General features: G+C 39.7%; 1 protein-coding gene across 1 annotated transcript in view; it reads right to left on the bottom strand.

Moving 5' to 3' along the window:
* Positions 1 to 20,093, bottom strand: part of gmds (GDP-mannose 4,6-dehydratase) — a 181,063-nt gene that overhangs the window by 144,617 nt on the left and 16,353 nt on the right. The window contains exons 3-4 of the mRNA XM_023428985.2: positions 19,722 to 19,809; positions 16,799 to 16,908 (exon numbers count right to left, since the gene is read on the bottom strand). Of these exons, the coding sequence (XP_023284753.1) occupies positions 16,799 to 16,908; positions 19,722 to 19,809 (198 nt within the window). The remainder of the gene's footprint in view (positions 1 to 16,798; positions 16,909 to 19,721; positions 19,810 to 20,093) is intronic.

The following is a 20,093-nucleotide window of genomic DNA, read 5'->3' as shown; positions in this document are numbered from 1 at the left end:
GGGGGGGGTCGAGGGGTTGCGAGCTTTAAGTCAACAGCTGGAAATTCACATTGTCCTGATGGTTCAGCTCTCATCTGCCTCACATGTCCATCAGCCTCACCCCGTCTACCCCGCCAGACGCCAGCGCCGATGATTGATGGTACCACGGAAACCTGAAAACCATTCTTCCCATTGTCAGAATCAACGTTCCCGAATAGCAGCGCAGAGGGCCATTTATCACACTTTACAACCAAGCTTCTCACACTGCCGGAGACGCTTCTCACCGCGGCTGTTGATGCCCGTGTTAATGATGATAATGAGGAGTAATCATGACCTTAACTACAACCTACAGCAGCCCAAGGGCGAGGAGCGGCGAGGAATCAGGTTTTTAGGCATAGAGTGTGACAAAGACAGTGGTGATAAAAACTAATTTCTCACTCAGAGTGTGTGACCGTGATTCAACCCACTGAACGGCTTTAAAAAAGAGTGAAGCATGTACAGGCACCTTTTGAACCTCAACCTCATATGAAGTGTCTGAAAACAACATTTTAAAGTTCATGCAAACTAAACTAAATTACCAACACACACTTTTAAAGACCTTTGAAAGAACCGGAGATACTTAAAGAAGTCCATTTGAACAAAGAATATCGAAATTTTCCACCGTAGTTAAGATGGAAAAAGTGAAAAGCAAAACAACGAGGCAGGAAGGCAACGAGAAAACAATGAACAAGTGCTGATAGTTTGATTAATGATCATTTTTTTCTATTTGCCATTCAAACAGCGAGCAGCAGCGAAACTGCTAGACAGAAGGCACCAGTGTGAGAGCCATGTAATAAACGTCTTAAATCACTATTTATTTTTCATTCTGAATACCTATGAGCACTTTATGTCCAGAAGTATGTGGACATCCTTGGCTACATACTTGTGTTCACTTTTGGTCTGGGGCTGTTTTTCATGGTTTGGCCAAAGCCCATCAGTTCCAAGTAAGGAAAACCTTAATGCTATGGCATGCAGTGATATTTCAGACAATAGTGTGCGTCCAAGTTTGTGGCATCAGCTGGGGAGAAATTCCTCGACTGTTTCAACATGACAATGCCCCCGTGCACAAAGCCAAGTCCACAAAGAGTTGGTTTTCTCAGTTTGGTGTGGGGGAACTTGAGTGGCCTGCACAGACCTCTGACCTCAACCTCATCCAACACCTTCGGGATGAACTTGAACATCGACCGCGAACCCGGTCTGAAGTCGGAGTTATTGTAATTGTGAGTTTACAACTTGTAAATAACATTCCTGTTCCAATTAAAGTCATAGTTACGACAGGAAAAGTCAGAATTTTCTGTCAGTTTCAACATATCTGACTGGTGCACTATGAAAGTGGCTTAAAACCAAGCAAACTTGGACGCCTCATGTCAGCCAAACTCTGCCGTTCAATGTAATTAAACCCACAATTTAATCAATATTTTTTCATATTGTCAATATGCAGTATTTTAAACTCTCACACCACCAACTCTGTAATCATGCACCTGTCTTGATCGGATGGCGTCCATGCTTACAAGTCGCTACCGTCATTGTGCACCATTGTCGGACTGACCTCAGAGAGAAAATCTCTGCAGCCAGTTTCCTTTCAGGTGGAAAGCGCGACACCAGAAGAGTGGAAGCTAGTCATCTACCACATTCGGGAGTTCACATAGTTTTTGCAGGTGTCCACATTCTTTTGGCCATGTAGTGTATTCATCATGTATTTTATAATGTCTTTTTTTCGTTAAAAACACTATAATTACTGATCAAGAGTAATAGCAATTTAATGTGGTTAAACAAGCTATTTGTAAGTTTTGTTCTCGCTACATCGCCAACATTAGCATTAACAGGTGTTTACTTACTGGTCTAGAAGTCTCGAAAACTACGAGTTAAGCATCAAACTTCAGCCCTTTCGCACCAAGCGCCGTCTTCATAGCTGAAAAGCAAACGTCTTGCTTTGCTTCTACTTCTATCACTTCTTTTCTTCTTCTGTCTAGCTTCTACTGAAGTTAGTATGCTAACCAGCTAGCCCCAGCCTGGCTACACCGTCTTGTCACTTTCCCATACCTTGCTTGCTCTTGGCAAGCTGCTAATGCTAATACTGGCATTAGCAAAACTTACAAATAGCTCCTTTAAAAGCCCAGATGTTCTAGTGTCAGAAGGGCAAAGATGTTATTAATGTTGGTTATAGAAGTTATAGAAAACAAAATATGAGAAAGCTAACTTTATAATTAGCATTAGCCTTCTATGATTTTTTCTATTATTTGTGCTTAACTGAGCTACAAAATGTTCTTTCTGAACGTGAATACTGTCTTCTGTGGAACACTGTCGGTGATTCATGGGAGAATTTGATTGGAAAATTCTTTCCAGTTTGTTGACGGCCAGAAAAATTGAAAGGATGGTGATGATCAGATGTCCAAACACACACCCTGACTCAGTAGGAAATAACTGTGATGACTGTTCAGATGGAGGTGGTGGTCGTTTATGATATGATTGAAAAAGTTTGAGTTGTACAAACTGCCCAAAAATAAAGCCAGCACATGCCCCTTGGAGGCAACATAAGGTGATCTAAAAAGACGTTGATGAATAGTTCACTGAGCAGCTGTGCTCGCTGGTTATTGTACCTAAATATCCCGCTCTCTCTCTCCGAGAATAAAGGCCTGTTTGTTTGGCTGACAGGAGACAAGGGAAGAGTGGCCCAACCCTCTATACAGGTATGACAGCCTGATTTAAAGCTTCAATTAAAACACACAGGCTAAGGCAACAGCCAACATGCACAAAGCAGCTGCACAAAAAAAAAAAAAAAACTCAACACTGTGTATAAAAACATCTTCATTAAGTCAATTACAGACTAAAACAATTAGACTCATCTAGATTAGTATCTACACTCATAATTCATCCTCTTGAGCCTGATTCAAACTCTGTCTCTCGTCTCCTTGTTTTTGTTCCCCGATCATCCCTCCACGATGTGATCCAAACAAATGAGATCATAGCTGATTACAGCAGGATTTAGTGAATAGATTGCAATCCTCAAATTACCCAACAGAAACCTGTTCATATGCGGAGAACAAGGAGCACACCCACATGCAGTCTGAGCCAAAATAATAAAGAGAACAGTGCCTTTTGAAACGTTTACAGATTGTGACACTCTTAAAAGGGAATTTACAGATTGTGAAATAACCATTATGCTGCCTTTTTTTTTTTTTTTTCGGGGGCCCTGCCTTTCATCCATGAATTGTTGGACATCTTCCTTTTCATTTTGGAACAGTTAGGAACAATAGATTGGATGAGGTGTACAACTGAGATCCAAACAAAACTGCAGAATTACACAAACAGGCCATTAGCAGGGGGAAGTGTTGGTGTGTGTGTTGTATCCACGAGGGTGTGAGCACACGGCAGAGAGTGGGCAGCAGCAGTCAGGACTTGTGTTCACAGATTAGCAACAGTGTTTACTGTGAGTAATGAGCTTATGTCACTTATGGAGGGTCTGAATGAGGCTGCATCTTTTCACTGTGTCACAGCCGGAGTGGGTGTTTGAGGATAGGGTGTAATTAGACGGAGATGGAGATATGATGACTGATTTTCCTCCTGGTGCAATAATAAAGTCTAGGTGCAGTTTGGCAGCCACCGCTTGAAACAAACAAGTGAAAACAGAGCAAATAAATCCACAGATCTTTTCATACATCTTCACTAAGCCTTTCTGCTTGTGGGTATGTATATTCAGTGAGTCTGCTTGCACGAATCCCTTTGTACACATGATATAATGTCTATGTAAACACCACTATGTATGCACGCTAAAGAGAAATACAGCCGTATCTGTGTCTTTGTGTGAAGTTGTTTTGGCTGTTTTGTGTCACAGGTGCGATTTGAAGACACCACCTTTCCTGGAAACACCATGGTGAAGTTAGAACAAATGTCCATCCGCATAGCCGCACACAGCTGCGTGTGCATTAAACCTTTCATGCAACATAAACTGTAGATATGTTACTTCTGGGTGCAGTTGCCTCGACGTTACGGCTGCAGCTTAGGCATGAGAAGATCAGTGAAGCCACAATGTCAATACCAAAACCAAACCCTGCAGCGAATGACTGTAAAAAAAAAAAGGGGAAGCGGAGAATATCTAAATCATACGCACTACTCAGTTTAACTATGACAAATGTGCTCATTATATATATATATATATATGTATATGCAGCCTGAAGGTGTGGGAAATATCTCTCCTGGCTTTTCAGTTAAAGTGTTGGATTTTCTTTATTTAAAAATCCAACTTTAGTAGCAACAGTCGCCAAAAAAGTTACCACAAGCTGCAAAACACAACTGTAGAGCTGCGTATTATATCGCACTTTGTTAAATTATATTTCATACATTTACTTTCCATTTCTTAAGCAATTCATCTCTGTATTTTACACACAAACGGAAAGAGCAGACTAGAAAGAATACAAATCCCTGATAGACCAGTCAATACCAGGATCCAAATAAAAAATAAGAACAAAATGAAACAGAAAAAAGAAGTTTATCAATCTTGATGATAAATTCAAGATTATTTACAAAGTCAAACACTGTCAGGTTTAAGACAAACCGGTGGTATAGTGTGCACAAAGTCATTAATATGATCACAGGTCTGTGCTGATTTAGCCCAGATGTTTGGTTTATACATCTTCTCAATGATAGTTTCTTTTTAGAGGTCACTGTACTGAAAAGGAGGTTTCAGACTATACTACTACTTAAAAACATTACGTTTTTCAATGTAAAAGTATGAGTGATATCTGGAGACCTTTTCTGAGATATGTAGCAGAGGAGCTGGAGGTCCACAGGAACCCTCAGTGCAAATGTGATTATATAGGACAAATATCCCACTCTGATGGACACCGAGAACTAGATACATTACTAGCTTTATTATATTGTAAAATATATTGTATTTGTTTACTTGCTGTATTTATATTGTATTTACTTATCTACTTACTTTGTATGTTGGGGGGGGTTGTATGTGTTTTTGTATGCTCATCATTTATAAAAGCAATAAAAAAGAGATTCAAAGAAAAAAGTGAGTGATCACTCTGCCATCAAATTTTGAGTGAACTGAAGTGGTGCCGAATAATCTGTTCAATTAGTTCTTCACTTGTTTAAAAGTAATTAAACATATCATATGAATTTTGTTCAGTGACAACAGTTACTAGTATCTTGATTTTGACTTATGTTTATTGCTCATAAATATATATATATATATATATATATATACACACACACACACACACACACACACACACACACACATGCATGTATGTTTTGCTACACCGGTAACAGTCACATTTAACCCAAGAAGTTCAGTGGTGGTTTATTATACCACTGAGAGATGAGACCATGTGACTCATCAGAAACTATCAACACCAATCTAAATGTGATGCATGTGGGGCGGATGATAAACAGCAAACAAATCGTCTCATTTAAGAGGCTGGAAAAGATAACTTTGATATTTTTTCACTTTTTGCTTGAAAAATCAATGAAACTATAAATCAATTATAGAAGCTGATTATTTTCATGTCACTCAACTAACCCCTTAACTGACTCATGGTTGCAGCCCTGCAAGCAACGATCCCAAAACACTCAATCTGACGAGGTAAGTGAACAATAAGCCGAACCGGTGATTCTTCTTTTCAAGGCTTGAACTTATTATTATAACTTCTGAAATGTTCTGAATGTGATCAGCAGATCATTACAAAGAGTTCATGATAAAAGATGAGGAAGTGCTGTTCTTACATACTTTGTCGTTGGTTAAACCTTTAAAACAAATTGGCTGCATCTGTCATTCAGTCTACAAGTTTCCAATCAGAAAAAGAGTTGCAGGTTGACACCTCTCTTTCAGCAACCTTATACATAAGTATTTATTTAGGCATAGATATTTATATTTATAGATATGATGATGAGATCAACACCATAAAAAGTTACGACTTTAATTTCAGGTTAGGTCTAATTATCAGGAAGAAAAAACCTTGTCATGCAGCAGTACATTCACACAAAGCCAGATTACTTGGATCTGGCTGGTGAAGAATCTCTTCAGACACGACAGGCCTTGTTCACTGATCATAAAACCAGCAGAGCCCCTGATAAATCATTACAGAAAATCCAGTATGAAACTGATCGTTATTATTATTATTATTATTATTGCCAAACGTCTCCCTGGAGGACATAGCAACAGGAAGATTGATGAGTTTCATAAATATTTAGTGTAATCCCTGGTTACCGTCTCCTCACCTCGGCTCTCCCTTCTCCCAAACTACACCGAACTAATTAAGCTCACGATCCCAGCTTTTTGTGTTTATTGTGATAATGACAAACACGCTGCAGGCTACTGTCAGTCCATCATCGCTGAAGTGAAGGTAGAAGAAATGACATGAAGCGAGAGGGAGGAAGAAAGTTAGAGGGGGAGGGAAAGAGGAGATGATGCAGCAGATGAGGGAAAACAGTGATGCAGCTGAAATCCAACTATTTCTTCAGATCTCGCTCCTGACAGACATTTTACAGATTTGACTGAAAAAGCTGCAGAACAAACGCAAGCTGAATGGCAGAAGGCCTGAACCGTGTCGCCCTCTCATCTCTTTACCCACTGAAGACCGGCAGTGTGACAGACTGACCTGCAGAGGGCCTCGTCCTGAGCTTCTACCATCAAAACAAAGTCAAAACCACTGAGACACTGAAGCTAGTGCAGAGGGAGTCTGCAGTCTTAAATTTCTTATTTTGTCAAACCCAACAGTCCAGAATCCAGAGAGATTCAATTACAGTGATTTAAACAGAAACATTTTTTGCTCATTAAATGACTTAAACAAAGATCGATATATGATGAATGATGATGAATATGATCGATTACCCAGTTATCAAAATTGCACTTACTTTTGTTTATCGTGTTTTTATGTGTATGTTTCTTTTGTTGTTTTAATAATTAAATAAATATAAACTCAATAAACGTGATTACTATGATCAAGATGCATCCTTTAGATATGAAATTTACCCAAAATAAAGCAGAGATAAAGGCAAATGGAAACATATGAGAAGCTTGAAACACTGAATAGTTAGCATTTTTGCTTAATCGATGACCTAGCGTCAATTAATGTTTATTGATTAATCAGTTCATTTACTAATTGTTGAAGCACTCGTTTCATTTTTCTTATGATAATACTGTTGTCTCTTTTGTGCTTTGATTTTTAAAAAGTTAAATTAATTAATTAATTGATAAAGTTGGATCCATCTGAGTTTTTTTGACACCTCAGGTCTGACTGGGACCCACTGCAGTTTAATACTTGATGACAGTCCTGAGTGGAACGGTGAGGGGACTCGTCCACAGTGGCTCATTGCTGCCATCTACAACTCACAGGTGAAACTACATCTGCACAGTTTATTTTGGTTTCTGAATGTCACACGAACGAGACAGTTGATGTAGAATATTTGGGGTTTGATTTAAGATGCAAACTTACAGACAATCATATTTAGCTTTGTGAGACTATTTATTGGCTCAGTGTATTTACTTAACAAACCTCAAAAAGCCCCCCCCCTACACACACACACACACACACACACACACACACACACACACACACACACACACACGCACACACACACACGCACACACGCACGCCCCTCTCCTTTCCCAAACTGCATGTTTCCATGTGTTACAACCTTGCTGGAAAACAGAAAAAGAACTGACTCATGAGTGGAGCAACAAATCTGACCGACAAAAGCACAACCACAAAACATTCCCTGACTCCGAACGAGGAAAGTGCAGACTTGTTTCTCTTGGCACAGAAAAGTCTATTCTTAAGCTAAAGTTCACTTTGGACACATGTATATGAGGCGCGCTGCCTTGTATGGAGGCCTAACCTTTCAAAAACAGGGATCGGCCTGGTCAGGGAGCTATTGTGACCGCTGACTAACAGGCCACCGACACAACGCAGGCCTGTTTCTGCTCATTCGATAGGCGGGACACATGAGCGAACGAGGACCCGGAGATTATACTGTATCTCTTCGGGGGGCCAAAACCACATGGATTCTGATCCTAAAAGGCAGTTTTTTTTTTTTTTAAACAATGGAAAACATGGCACCTTAAATACACACAAACCGCACTCACGCAGCTAATGAGTCCTCAGAGATAGAAAACACACGCTTCAGTGGGGAATGCTGCTAATTTGGTTCCAGGCGAGTCTTTATCGCAGCGAGATACACACTCGGCTGCAAGCGTGCCACTGACGGCTGATTGGACGGCGGTAATGTAAACACCAATCAGAGAGTGAGTAAACCGGGCCAGTGGGCTGTTACAGAGACGAGACCGCTCATCACTCACTAGAGGGGTTTACACAACCATCACCGCTGTCTCCTGAACGCCGGGTTTCTCCAACACTTTTCATGAACAGAAGGAAAAATCCTGTTTGTGTTAATGAACTCTTGTGATAATCTTCTATGGTTTCAAAATTTCAGCTTCTCATGAAGGAAAGGAGCATTCTCATGTGTGACGATGCATTTTTGAAAAAGATTCAATGGTTTGTTTTTTTTTTTTAACCATAAGAAGCTGGAAAATTGAAGTTTACAGAATTATTCTCACTGTTATATTAAAGCCGGGTTTCCTTAACGTGTCAGCCCTTTATGAACAAAGGTCTTGTTTCAAGAGACAGTGCATTTTAAAGGGTTTTTTTCAGCCCAAGAACTACGAGAACTCTCATTTTCGAAATGATTGCCACTGTCTGTGAAAACCACAAACCACTTTTTTTTCCACATCTCACGGTCTTCATCAGTTTTAGGTTTTTTCTCAGACTCTTCAGATGTCAAACTAGGTCAAAAATCAACTTTTATGCTCCAGAAAAAAATTTAACGTTCATAAAATTAAAGTCCAGTAAAACGCATATTTGCACTAATATAGCTGGTTTTTAAAAGGGGTTATTAGGCCTAAAAAGAAGTTGGAGTGAAATTTACCAAATGATTGTTACTGTACAGTAAAGCCATGTTTAAAAGTTGTATAAAAGTCATGTTTTAAACTTTGTGACGATGCATTCTAGATATAATCTAACAGTTTTTAAAGCTTCTAACAGCCTAAGCAGCAGGAATGTAACTTTTCATGACAAAAGAAGATCAGTTTTGTTTTGAGCTTTGTGCATTTTTTACATAATACAATGAGCTTTTAAACTGTTTTATTGGCCTAAGAAGCAGGAAAGTCCTGGGATTTATTGTTGCTGTCCTTTGAAAAAAAATGTTTCTCATGAATTTTAAGCCTCAAGACAATGCTTTTTGACATAATCCAACAGATTTTTTAGAAAACTTTATTATCCTCAAATGAATGATCTCAACTCCAAAAGGAGAATTTAATGCTTCAGTTTATCTGAAAATAAAAATTCCCAAATTTGGACATTTTTCCTGGAAAGTCACATTATGCTTTTTTTTAATTTATTTATTTTTGAGCAAAATTGGCAAGTGTCAACAATTAGTTGAGCTATTAAGCAGGAAATCTGGGTCCAAATAAACTGCAGTATCCTCTCACCCACACATGACACACAACTGGATGTCATGCAGCGAGTCAAAACAAGTGAATCACATTACTAACGAGCTACACGGATTGCATAACATGTCCGCAAACTGTAGTAAGTAGTGGTATTACCGCCTGTGTATGAGAGTAAACTGCTGGCAGGCTGCACAAGCGCCGCTTTAAGCCGATAAACGCATCAACACGCCGAACAAACAGTGCGGAGCTTTGTGGGGAAACAGGCGTGTTAAATCCTGTGTGTGTGTGTGTGTGTCTCCGGCGTGGGAGCTTCTGCAAACCCGGATGGGGGAGAGACTAAAGGGTAGAGAGAGAGAGAGAGAGAAAGAGAGAGAGAGAGAGACAGCGGCTGTAAGAAGATAATGGTGTGATGATGTCTTCTTGGGGAGGAATTCGGATATGGATAACGCAGGATATAGATGAAGGAAGTCTGTCTCCCGAGTGCAATCTGTACTTTTGTCCTCAAAAGCCATTAAACACAAAGAAGTGAAACCCCACTGTATCTTCATTATAACTACCCCCCGCCCCATACTCTTTCCACCTTCTGTCTCTTCATCTTCCCTCCTCCTCCTCCTAATGTCATCAGCAAGGTGTGTTAATAATTCAGCCCGTCCCCCTGTGTGTCTCATGTGACATCTGCAGGTGGGAGAGCTCACGCTCACACGCTCTCACACACACACACGCTCTCACACACACACACGCTCTCACACACACACACACACACACACACACACACACACACACACACACACACACACACACAGTGACACTGAGTGGTTTTGTTCGTGTCTTTCCCGTGAAGCACTTCAGTTGGAGAACACAATGGGATCATGTTGAAGCAGATTACTTTGAGCAGGCTGCGAGCGCTTCCCCATTCGGGTCCGTTGTTCATACATATTTCACGAGCGCAGTTTCCAAAATATTCAGTTCTTATTATTGTCAAAAGATAAATAATGCATGAATAATTACAACTACTTTTTGAAACATCTGGACAGGTTATTGTTTAATAAGAACAAAGATGTTAAAATCATCCAGGTGCCTTTGTTTATATGGTATTTCTAGCAACATACACCATATAAAACAAGTAACACATTAGAGTTTCCACTTTGAAGGCCTGCACACAAAATAAAGATTCTGACCGGTCCAGTCTCTTTTGGTCATCAAAAGCTACAAACTACACACCAGCAACACTGACATTAAAGAATAGCAATATGATCACAGTCATTTATAAAAGTCCTTTATACAATATGAGACCTTTAAAAGACAAAAGACAGAAGTTTATCATCTTTTTAATCAGAGACTGATCTTCTGAGTATTAATTCACTTCAGCAACGACGACAGTTCTCCCAGTGACCAAATTTGCCAACTTTTCAGAATCTTCCATCCACTACTGCCAACAAACTCTAAACCAAATGGTTGGTCGTGTGTATTACATTAGAAATAGCTCAGCTTTGGTAATTTTAGAAATGGTGAACTGAAATATGAAATGTTTCAGTTCACATGTTGTGACTTCACATGTGAACCTAAGTTTCACATGTTTAATTGGTTTTAATGGGTTTCACATGGGAATTTAAATGGGCTTCACACATATGCCAGCACATGTTCCACACATTTTACATGTGATTTTAACATGTTTTCACATGTTACATTTCACATGTGCAAAAAAAAAAAAAAAAAACATGCGGTCACGTGTGATTTTTGTACATGTGAAATTCATGTGATTTTTCTGTAAGGACAAACTCCCACCACAGTGTCGGACACCACCTTCAGTTTCCAACAACAACTTTAAAGTACAGAAACGCTCTTCGGATGCTGCAAATTGGCAACGAACCATCGCCGTCCCTCGGTTCCACTAGTTGAGTTAGTGTGAAGCACTATAACAAACAATCCGCCACAGACTAATAAAGAAAATACTGTTTTTACTACCTCATTCATAAAGTCTTTGGCCATGTTTCCCGTGGGTTATCATAACGTATTTGGAATATTGCTTTGGGGAAAGATGCCTGAGCACAAAGATCAAACTGATCGGCTCCTCTGCTGCTACAGTCACAAAGAAAATACATAAAGTCCCTTCTGTTTAGTTTGCTTTTGATACTGCAGCTGGCTGCCTCTCTGGTCCTCCAGTGTCCATACACTATTCCCTGTCCACCTCCGCCCCTGCAGCATTACAAAATAACCTCAACTCCATTCTCTGTTCTCTGAATCTCTACAGCGGAAACCAGCACCCACACACACACACACACACACACACACACACACACACACACACACATACACACAGACCCCATCTCAAAACCAATACTACAACTCAAGCTCCCTGGATGAGTCTGATGAACAAGCTGGACTCAGAAGGGATTCCCTGTAAGAAAGCAGCGCGGAGAGGGCTGGTGGCGAGGAGGAGAGAGAAAACTGAGTAGCCGGTGTGAGTGATCTTTTCCCTCTGTGGTGGGACAGACTGGAAATTGCTCCACACCACTGCTGCCAGTAATCCAGCAGGCTCAGCTGTTCAGAGCGGGCAGCATGTGGTAAGGAGCTGCCAGAGCCAGGTTTACTGGTGTGGAAACAAATAAACACAGGACAGCCTTGTACAGGTATAGAGGGATTTTCTGTCACTCTTGAGTGTGTGTGTGGCCTGTGGATGATCTGCCATGTGGGAGGTGGGAGCAGAGTCACGGCCTCTGACCACAAAGGATGTGGAGAGAGGAGTCATCATTCTTTTCACTCATTCTCCCACTCGCTTCTCATCGTCTGTCTTTCTTCCTTTCTTGATTATTAGTCCCACTATGTGGCCACGTTAGCAGCATGACCAGGGTGAAATATCTCAACAACTACTGGTCAGATTGAGATTATATTTTGTACCAGCGTTCATGGTCCTCAGAGGAAGAATCCTACCGACCTTGCTGATCCCTTGACTTTTCTCTAGCACCACCATCAGATTGACAGTTTGTGATTTTGCGTGAAATGTATAGAGACATTGGATAGAGATATCAATGTGCCTTTAAGGATGAATTTTAGTGACTCTGATGATCCTTTAACTTTCATCCACCACCTTCATCAGGTCAAATCTTTAATTTGTCCAGTACTTTGATTTATGATTTATGATCAAATACCTGCAAAACAACTGGCATTTACATTACCCCTCAGATGTATTTCGTGTTTAGTGCTAATTAGCTCATTTTATCATGCTAACATGCTAAATTAAGATATGTTAGCACTTAGCTCAAAGCGCCTCTGCCTCACAGAGCATTTAGCATGGATGTAGCATCTTACATTATACTAGTGTCATCAAATGGTAGTTTCCAGTATTGAATAATCTATCTATCTATTAAGCAACTCATCCTTCAGCCTATATTCAATTAAAGACAGACTGAGATAGTTCTATTTGGGAACAAAGGAAGGTTGCGACTTAGCGCCTACCTGGATTCTACAGCATTAAAAACTTAAAAACAACCCGTGTTAACAGTCTCGGTATTTAACTAAATCTGAGTTTTGGCATCTCAATAACATAGCTAGGGTCAGGGACTTTGTATCTAACTTAGAGAAATATGAGCCTAATAGGACTCTAAGATCCACAGGAGCTGGTCAGTTACTGGTGCCCAGAGTTAAAACTAAGCAGGGTGAAATGTCTTTCAGCCATTATGCTGCCCCCTGCTGGAACCAGCTCCCACTGCAGATCAAATCTGCCCAAACCGTAACTGGCTTTAAAAGGAAGCTAAAAGCTGCTCAGTTCTCCTCTGCTCTGTTTTTATACTGCTTTCTTATTATGCTTTTTACTTCTGTTTTTATGCTTCTTTTATTTCTTCTAAGCACATTGAATGACCTCTGTGTCTCATAATGTGCTATGCAAATAAATTTGCCTTTCCTATAAGAACAATGACAACTGCCCATCTCGCATTTCCAGAGACTCAAGTTTTAACTATAAAACTCCACTAAATCAAATTAACACATATGATATAAGTTATAACAGTGAAAACCCTGCAAAGAATTCACCCAACGTCTAGCCCCTTTTAGCTCATTGTTTTGGTTTTATAGTTTTATTGTAAATTTACTGTGCCATTGGTATTTTTTTATGAGGGATTAAAAGATTAACATAACTATAATTCTCTGTTAGTTTAGTAATCTCATAATCAATTTGTCATTTCAGCATAAACTGATACTGTAGCCAAGTGATGTGCATGCTGCCTGTTTTACTCAGGGCTTCTAAAACTGGGTTAAACTGAATGATAGTATTAAAATAATCTCATCCAAAAACGGACGGGTTTTGTTAAGAAACTGCTACCATTGAAAAGCAGTGTCTCATGTTCACATTACAAATAGCCTTATTATCTATGATCTGACTAAGCTCTTGGCTCCATATCCCACCCAAACCACCATGGCGAGGGAGGATCAGTGCTGCCTGGAGACTGTGTGTCAGATCCCAGTTTGGAGGGGTTGAAGGAGGGGGAGGGTGGCGCCGAGGGATCTCCTGGGATCACCGCGGAGCTCCGAGACAAAAGGGACATTGTGGCACAGACTGACCCATCCAAGAAAACATTACTTCCTGTCCCATCAGCTCCAGCATCCTCCGCACATGAGCTGCTCACTTCCCAGAACTGAAAGTCCCTTTTTTTAACATCATCTGCTGTTAACCGTTTACAGCAGCAGTCAGCGCTGACCGTACAGACTCCAGCGCTCAAACACAGCTGACGATGTTTGCTGAAGTGGCATTCGGTGGGTTTCAAACTGACATGACAAATAAAGATATGGAATTTAAGTAGATGAGGAGTCTTTACTCATTTACTGGACATTTGGATGCAGTAGTGAAAAACACAGCATGAAAGAGAAAAAAGTGTTGGAGAGTTCAGGTAGTTTGCTGACAGTGTTACATGTTGCATTTTTGCATGTGTAAGCCCATTAACTGCAAAGCATTAAAACCTCAAATTACCGCTGATGCCTTTCCAAAGCATGACTCAATTTTTATAGCTTTTTTTTTTTTTTTTCCAGGAAGTCACTGGCTACAATTTTTATAAGATTAACTATGAAAATAAACTTATAAAGGTTTGAACATTGTTTTAAGATACTAGGTAATCAGTTCCAATGCTCCAAAAGACAATAGTGTTTAATCAAAGAGCGGACCAGATGACAACATGTGGTGTGAACGAAATCGCCCGAGGAGACAACACCACGGCCCACTTGAAAATCTAAAAAGATGTTGGTGACCCACATCCGACCCCATAACAGTATGGTGCCCAAACTCCAGATCACTGTTTATTTTAATGACAACGATCATACATTCATGTTTGAACTGAAAGCAGGAGAAGATCATTTTTTCTTTTTTGTTTGACAGGCGAGATGACATGTCAATTCACCACCTGTCTGTTGACTCGCTTTCATTTTAATTCTTCATGTTGCTAACCAGCTATCCATTTTCATACTTATTTTTGCAATGGATGTGACCTTTAACGAGCAATCAGACTGAGAAAACAAACAAATATCCAATACGGTCCCTGCAGCAAGGTGCTCAGGCCGGTGACAACATAAAAGTTCCTATCATTGGCGTATCACAGTGATTTTTAAAATGTTTTTAAAACATTAAAAACATTATATATATATATACATACACACACACCATTTTGTAAATTATTTTTCGGGCCACTTGACAGGCCTTCGCAGCCCACAAATGGGCCCTGGCCCACAGGTTGGGAACCACTGTCATAGAGAATCGTCACCAACTCGGCAGGTGCGAAGGAGCTCTGATACAGCACCACCCGCCCAGCACCAATTAGAGAGGAGCTGGTGAAGGAGATGGGAGCTGGCAGAGACCAAACCAGAGCCGCAAGGAGAATAAAAGAGTCATTAGGCACCAGGCGTTCTGGTGTCATTATGATTTCTAATAAAAAGGATCATCAAATAAAAGTTAAAAAAAAAAAAAAAAAAGACTAATTGTTTACACAAGGAAGAGTATGGAGCACTTTGACTTTCTTGTTTATAGGAATTTTATGTTCATCAAACTTTCTGAAATTGAAATGGACACACTTATTTATTTTCATTTATCTTTTTTTGTGGATTGAATTGTTAAGTTTTTTTCTCAGTTATTAAGAAAGTAAATTTAAATTTAAACAGAGCTATAGTATGTGTTAGGTTTCGAGTTGGTGTTTGTGAGTATGAGTGATATGGATGTGTATTGACGTATCTGTTGACACTGAAGAATTGTTTGTGAATTTAAGGGGACCCCAGGGAGAGTAGCCACTGTTACAACACAGTGGCACCAATAAAAAGAGGACTGTCAAATCATCATGTGATGATAGCGTGCCTCTGAACATAAAAATACACACAAATTGTTTCCTGTGAAGGGTTGCAAATAAATCAAACCAGATAATTATCTAAAAGGGAAACCCTGCCAGCGTCTCACTTTACGTCTGTCATCAGGTCTCAGGTCACACGTCACTAGAACTCTGAGCACTGTCAGGGCAAGTACTTCAGGTCATAAAGCTGAAACCAGTTTTCCTTTGGAAGTGACTAAACAACTTCCCTCACACTATTCTGGTCTGGTTTCAAATTCACTGTGATAACAGCGTATTGTTGGAATTCATATTCATATTCGCTGTTATCAAGACGTTTATCAGCTCGTACCCTTTGTCTCGCTCTTCAAAACAAACACAGGTGCAGGACTTCCAGGGAAATTTAACAATGTTTATCAGAGGTGGAAAAAGTACAAAAATATTGTACTCAAGTAAAAGTACCAATACTTTGATGAAATATTACTCAAGTAGAAGTAAAAGTACTCATCTGAAAATGTACTCAAGTAAAAAAAAAAAGTAGTTCATTTGAAATGTACTTTAAGTAAAAGTTACTTAGTTACTTTCTTTGTGTGGGATGTGAGGGTAGACTAAAGACTTTGTGCCCACTAACCTAGCTTGTCTACGCGCACCCTCTATGTTCACGCGCCAGTGCTAATCACATCATCATTTGTCACTGTTGGTTCTGGCCATTGGTTTACTGTCTATGGTTCTGGCGCGTATTTTTCTCCTGTAGGTTGGATTGTTATTTTTACTCAGTAATGGATAGGATTTATAAAGTAACTAAGTACAATACTTGAGTCAAAACGTATTAAAGTAAAATACAAAATACCGATTTTAAATTGTACTTAAAAAATACACAAAAAAAGTATTCAATACAGTAATGTGAGTACATGTATTTCGTTACTTTCCACCTGTGATGTTTATCAGAGAGGTTGTAACAGAAAGGTATGTTGTTGGACAGACTCTGACTAAGGATTCATGGGGGCAGGTTGGATCACTCTACCTTAACGTGACTCTGAGCGCCCAGGTTGTAGATCTCCGTCGGCTTCACCTGGTTGATGATCTTCACCAGACATGTGCTGTCAGTCAGGTCGCCGTAATGCAGCTTCATGTCTGACAGAGAGCGGCACAATCACTCACTGATTAATGCACATGCACATCAGAGGCCGATTTCACAAAGACAGATTTTGACTGTGGCTTAGATATAACAAACAGTCTAAATTCATCCGTTGCACAAAGCAGTTTAGTTCTTGACCATCTTAAGTTGGAGTGTGGTACAAAGAATTCTGGGTAAATTGAGACTTTTTTTTTTTAAATTAAATTAAAAAAATGGTCGACTGAGGAACCACATCCAACCACTGAGCTCCATTTACTCCAGCAGGAAATGTTTGTTTTTAGGAAGAATTCAACAGTTACAAGGACGTTTTACTTTGGAAATTCAGAGAAAAGTGAAACAATAAGAAAAATCTGATTTGGAAAAAAACTGGTGCGCCTGCTAAAAACTCTTTCCCTTCTCTTTGCTCTCTCCATAACAATGTTATCAAACCACATATATGAGCCATGTTTTCCTGTTTTTTCTTGTTAGGTGTTACTGGTCAGCACACATGTCAATGATTGTTACCATGGAAACACTTTGGCTTAAAATGAGTCAGTCTTTATTTTTTGTGACTGACATCAGACTGATCTATGAGCACAATTAAGAAGGGTCCAACACTACAGACCAGTGTGAGATGTCTTTGTGAAACCGGCCCCGGGACTCACTTAAATACCAACACATTCAAACATAGATTTTCATTTTCATATCTAAAAACAAGAAACTTTCTGCTGTAATTCACGTTTTACTGATTCTTCACATATTCAACAACCATGACTTTGTTTAGTTTATTTTTTTTTCTTGTTATGTCTAATATCAGACTCAAGAATAAAACTGAGCAGCTGTGCTCTATTTTTCTTTGTGTGCTTTGAACAGACTCAGGCATCACGGATCTGAAAGTGTGAGGCCTCATTGAAATAATCTCACTTACGGCCAATTGAGGTGATAAGTCAACTACGCTCTAGTGTGACTAATTCCTTAGAAGATGTTTTTCTATGATCTACAGTTGTGGTCAAAAGTTTATATACGCTTGTAAAGAACATAATGTCATGGCTCTCTTGAGTTTCCAGTTATTTCTACAAGTCTGATTTTTCTCTGATAGAGTGACTGGAACAGATACTTCTTTGTCACAAAAAACATTCATGAAGTTTGGTTCTTTTATGACTTTCTTATGGGTTAACAGAAAAAGTGATCAAATCTGCTGGGTCAAAAATATACATACAGCAGTGCTAATATTTGGTTACATGTCCCTTGGCCATTTTCACTTCAATTAGGCACTTTTGGTAGCCATCCACAAGCTTCTGGCAAGCTTCTCATTGAATCTTTGACCACTCCTCTTGACAGAATTGGTGCAAGTTCAGTTAAATTTGATGGCTTTCTGACATGGACTTGTTTCTTCAGCATTGTCCACATGTTCTCAATGGGATTTAAGTCAGGACTTTGGGAAGGCCATTCTAAAACCCTAATTCTAGCCTGATTTAGCAATTCCATTACCACTTTTGATGTGTGTTTGGGGTCATTGTCCCTTTGGAACACCCAACTGCGCCCAAGACCCAACCTTCGGGCTGATGATTTTATGTTATCTTCTTCATTATCCCATTAACTCTCTGTAAAGCACCAGTTCCATTGGCAGCAAAACAGCCCCACAGCATAATACTACCACCACCGTGCTTGACGGTAGGCATGGTGTTCTTGGGGTTAAAGGCCTCACCTTTTCTCTTCCAAACATATTGCTGGGCATTGTGGCCAAACAGCTTGATTTTTGTTTCGTCTGACCACAGAACTTCCCTCCAGAAGGTCTTATCTTTGTCCATGTGATCAGCAGCGAACTTCAGTCGAGCCTTAAGGTGCCGCTTTTGGAGCAAGGGCTTCCTTTTTGCACGGCAGCCTCTCAGTCCATGGAGATGTAAAACACGCTTGACTGTGGACACTGACACCTGTGTTCCAGCAGCTTCTAATTCTTGGCAGATCTGCTTTTTGGTGCTTCTCGGTTGACTCTTCACCCTCCTGACCAATTTTCTCTCAGCAGCAGGTGATAGCTTGTGTTTTCTTCCTGATCGTGGCAGTGACAAAACAGTGCCATGCACTTTATACTTACAAACAATTGTTTGCACTGTTGCTCTTGGGACCTGCAGCTGCTTTGAAATGGCTCCAAGTGACTTTCCTGACTTGTTCAAGTCAAAGATTCGCTTTTTCAGATCCATGCTGAGCTCCTTTGACTTTCCCATTGTAGCGTTTGTGGGCGTTTGTATCCAATGAGCCTTATTTAAATGGCCTCAGAGAAGTCACCCGCTGTAGTCACTCATAATCACTCGCAAGAAGTTAAGAGGCCATGCTATGAAGCTCATTTCATTGACACAACTTTCTAAGTCACCAAAATTGCTAATTCATGTTGCTGTATGTATATTTTTGACCCAGCAGATTTAGTCAATTTTTCTGTTAACCCATAATAAAGTCATAAAAGAACCAAACTTCATGAATGTTCTTTGTGACAAAGAAGTACTGAACTTATATTATTAGTTGGAACAAAGACAGATCAACGTGATTAAACAATTTCTTTCCACAGAAATTCCAACTTGTTGAAGAGGTTATTCATCATCGTTAAAGACATCCTGGTGTCCTGAGAGTCTAATATACTGACAGTGTAAATCACAACATCTCATGAGTTGTCCTCATCTGTCACCTCCTCATTTCCTCTCACCTCTGTGCGCTACCAATAATAACATAAATGAAGCGAAAGAAATTAGATTTAATATTCGTAACATGATAGTGAATATATAAAAAAAAAAGGTTTGTAACCCTTTCTGCAGATGACACTGGCACTGACACTTACTGCCTTCAGTGTGTGTCTGGGGGTTCTGGTAAAGATGCTCAATGCGACCAGTGTTGAAGGAGCTGGAACGACGCAAAATACCATGAACCTGAGAGAAAAAGACACAAGGAGATTTATTCCACATTTAGGCTTCATAATAAGAATATATATATAAAAAATACAATGATCTAATTAATCACACAAAATAAAAGAAACTTTAGTTAACAGATTTAACACATCTATTATCCATTGCAAGTTTTAGCATCATTAGAAAATTTTTTTTCAAGATCAGATTCATTTTAATCAAAGTTAGCAGTTGGTTGTCATCAGTTCGCATTTGGACAATTTTCAGTTTTGGAAAAAATGAAGCAAAGAGCTGTAAATCTCAAACCT

This window comes from Seriola lalandi, unplaced genomic scaffold (assembly GCF_002814215.2).
Source record: "Seriola lalandi dorsalis isolate HSWRI2012SDOR001 ecotype SW California unplaced genomic scaffold, Sedor1 jcf7180002054885, whole genome shotgun sequence".
Taxonomy (NCBI): domain Eukaryota; kingdom Metazoa; phylum Chordata; class Actinopteri; order Carangiformes; family Carangidae; genus Seriola; species Seriola lalandi.
Note: the sequence above shows the minus strand (reverse complement) of the source record. Positions and strands in the feature narration are given on the sequence as shown.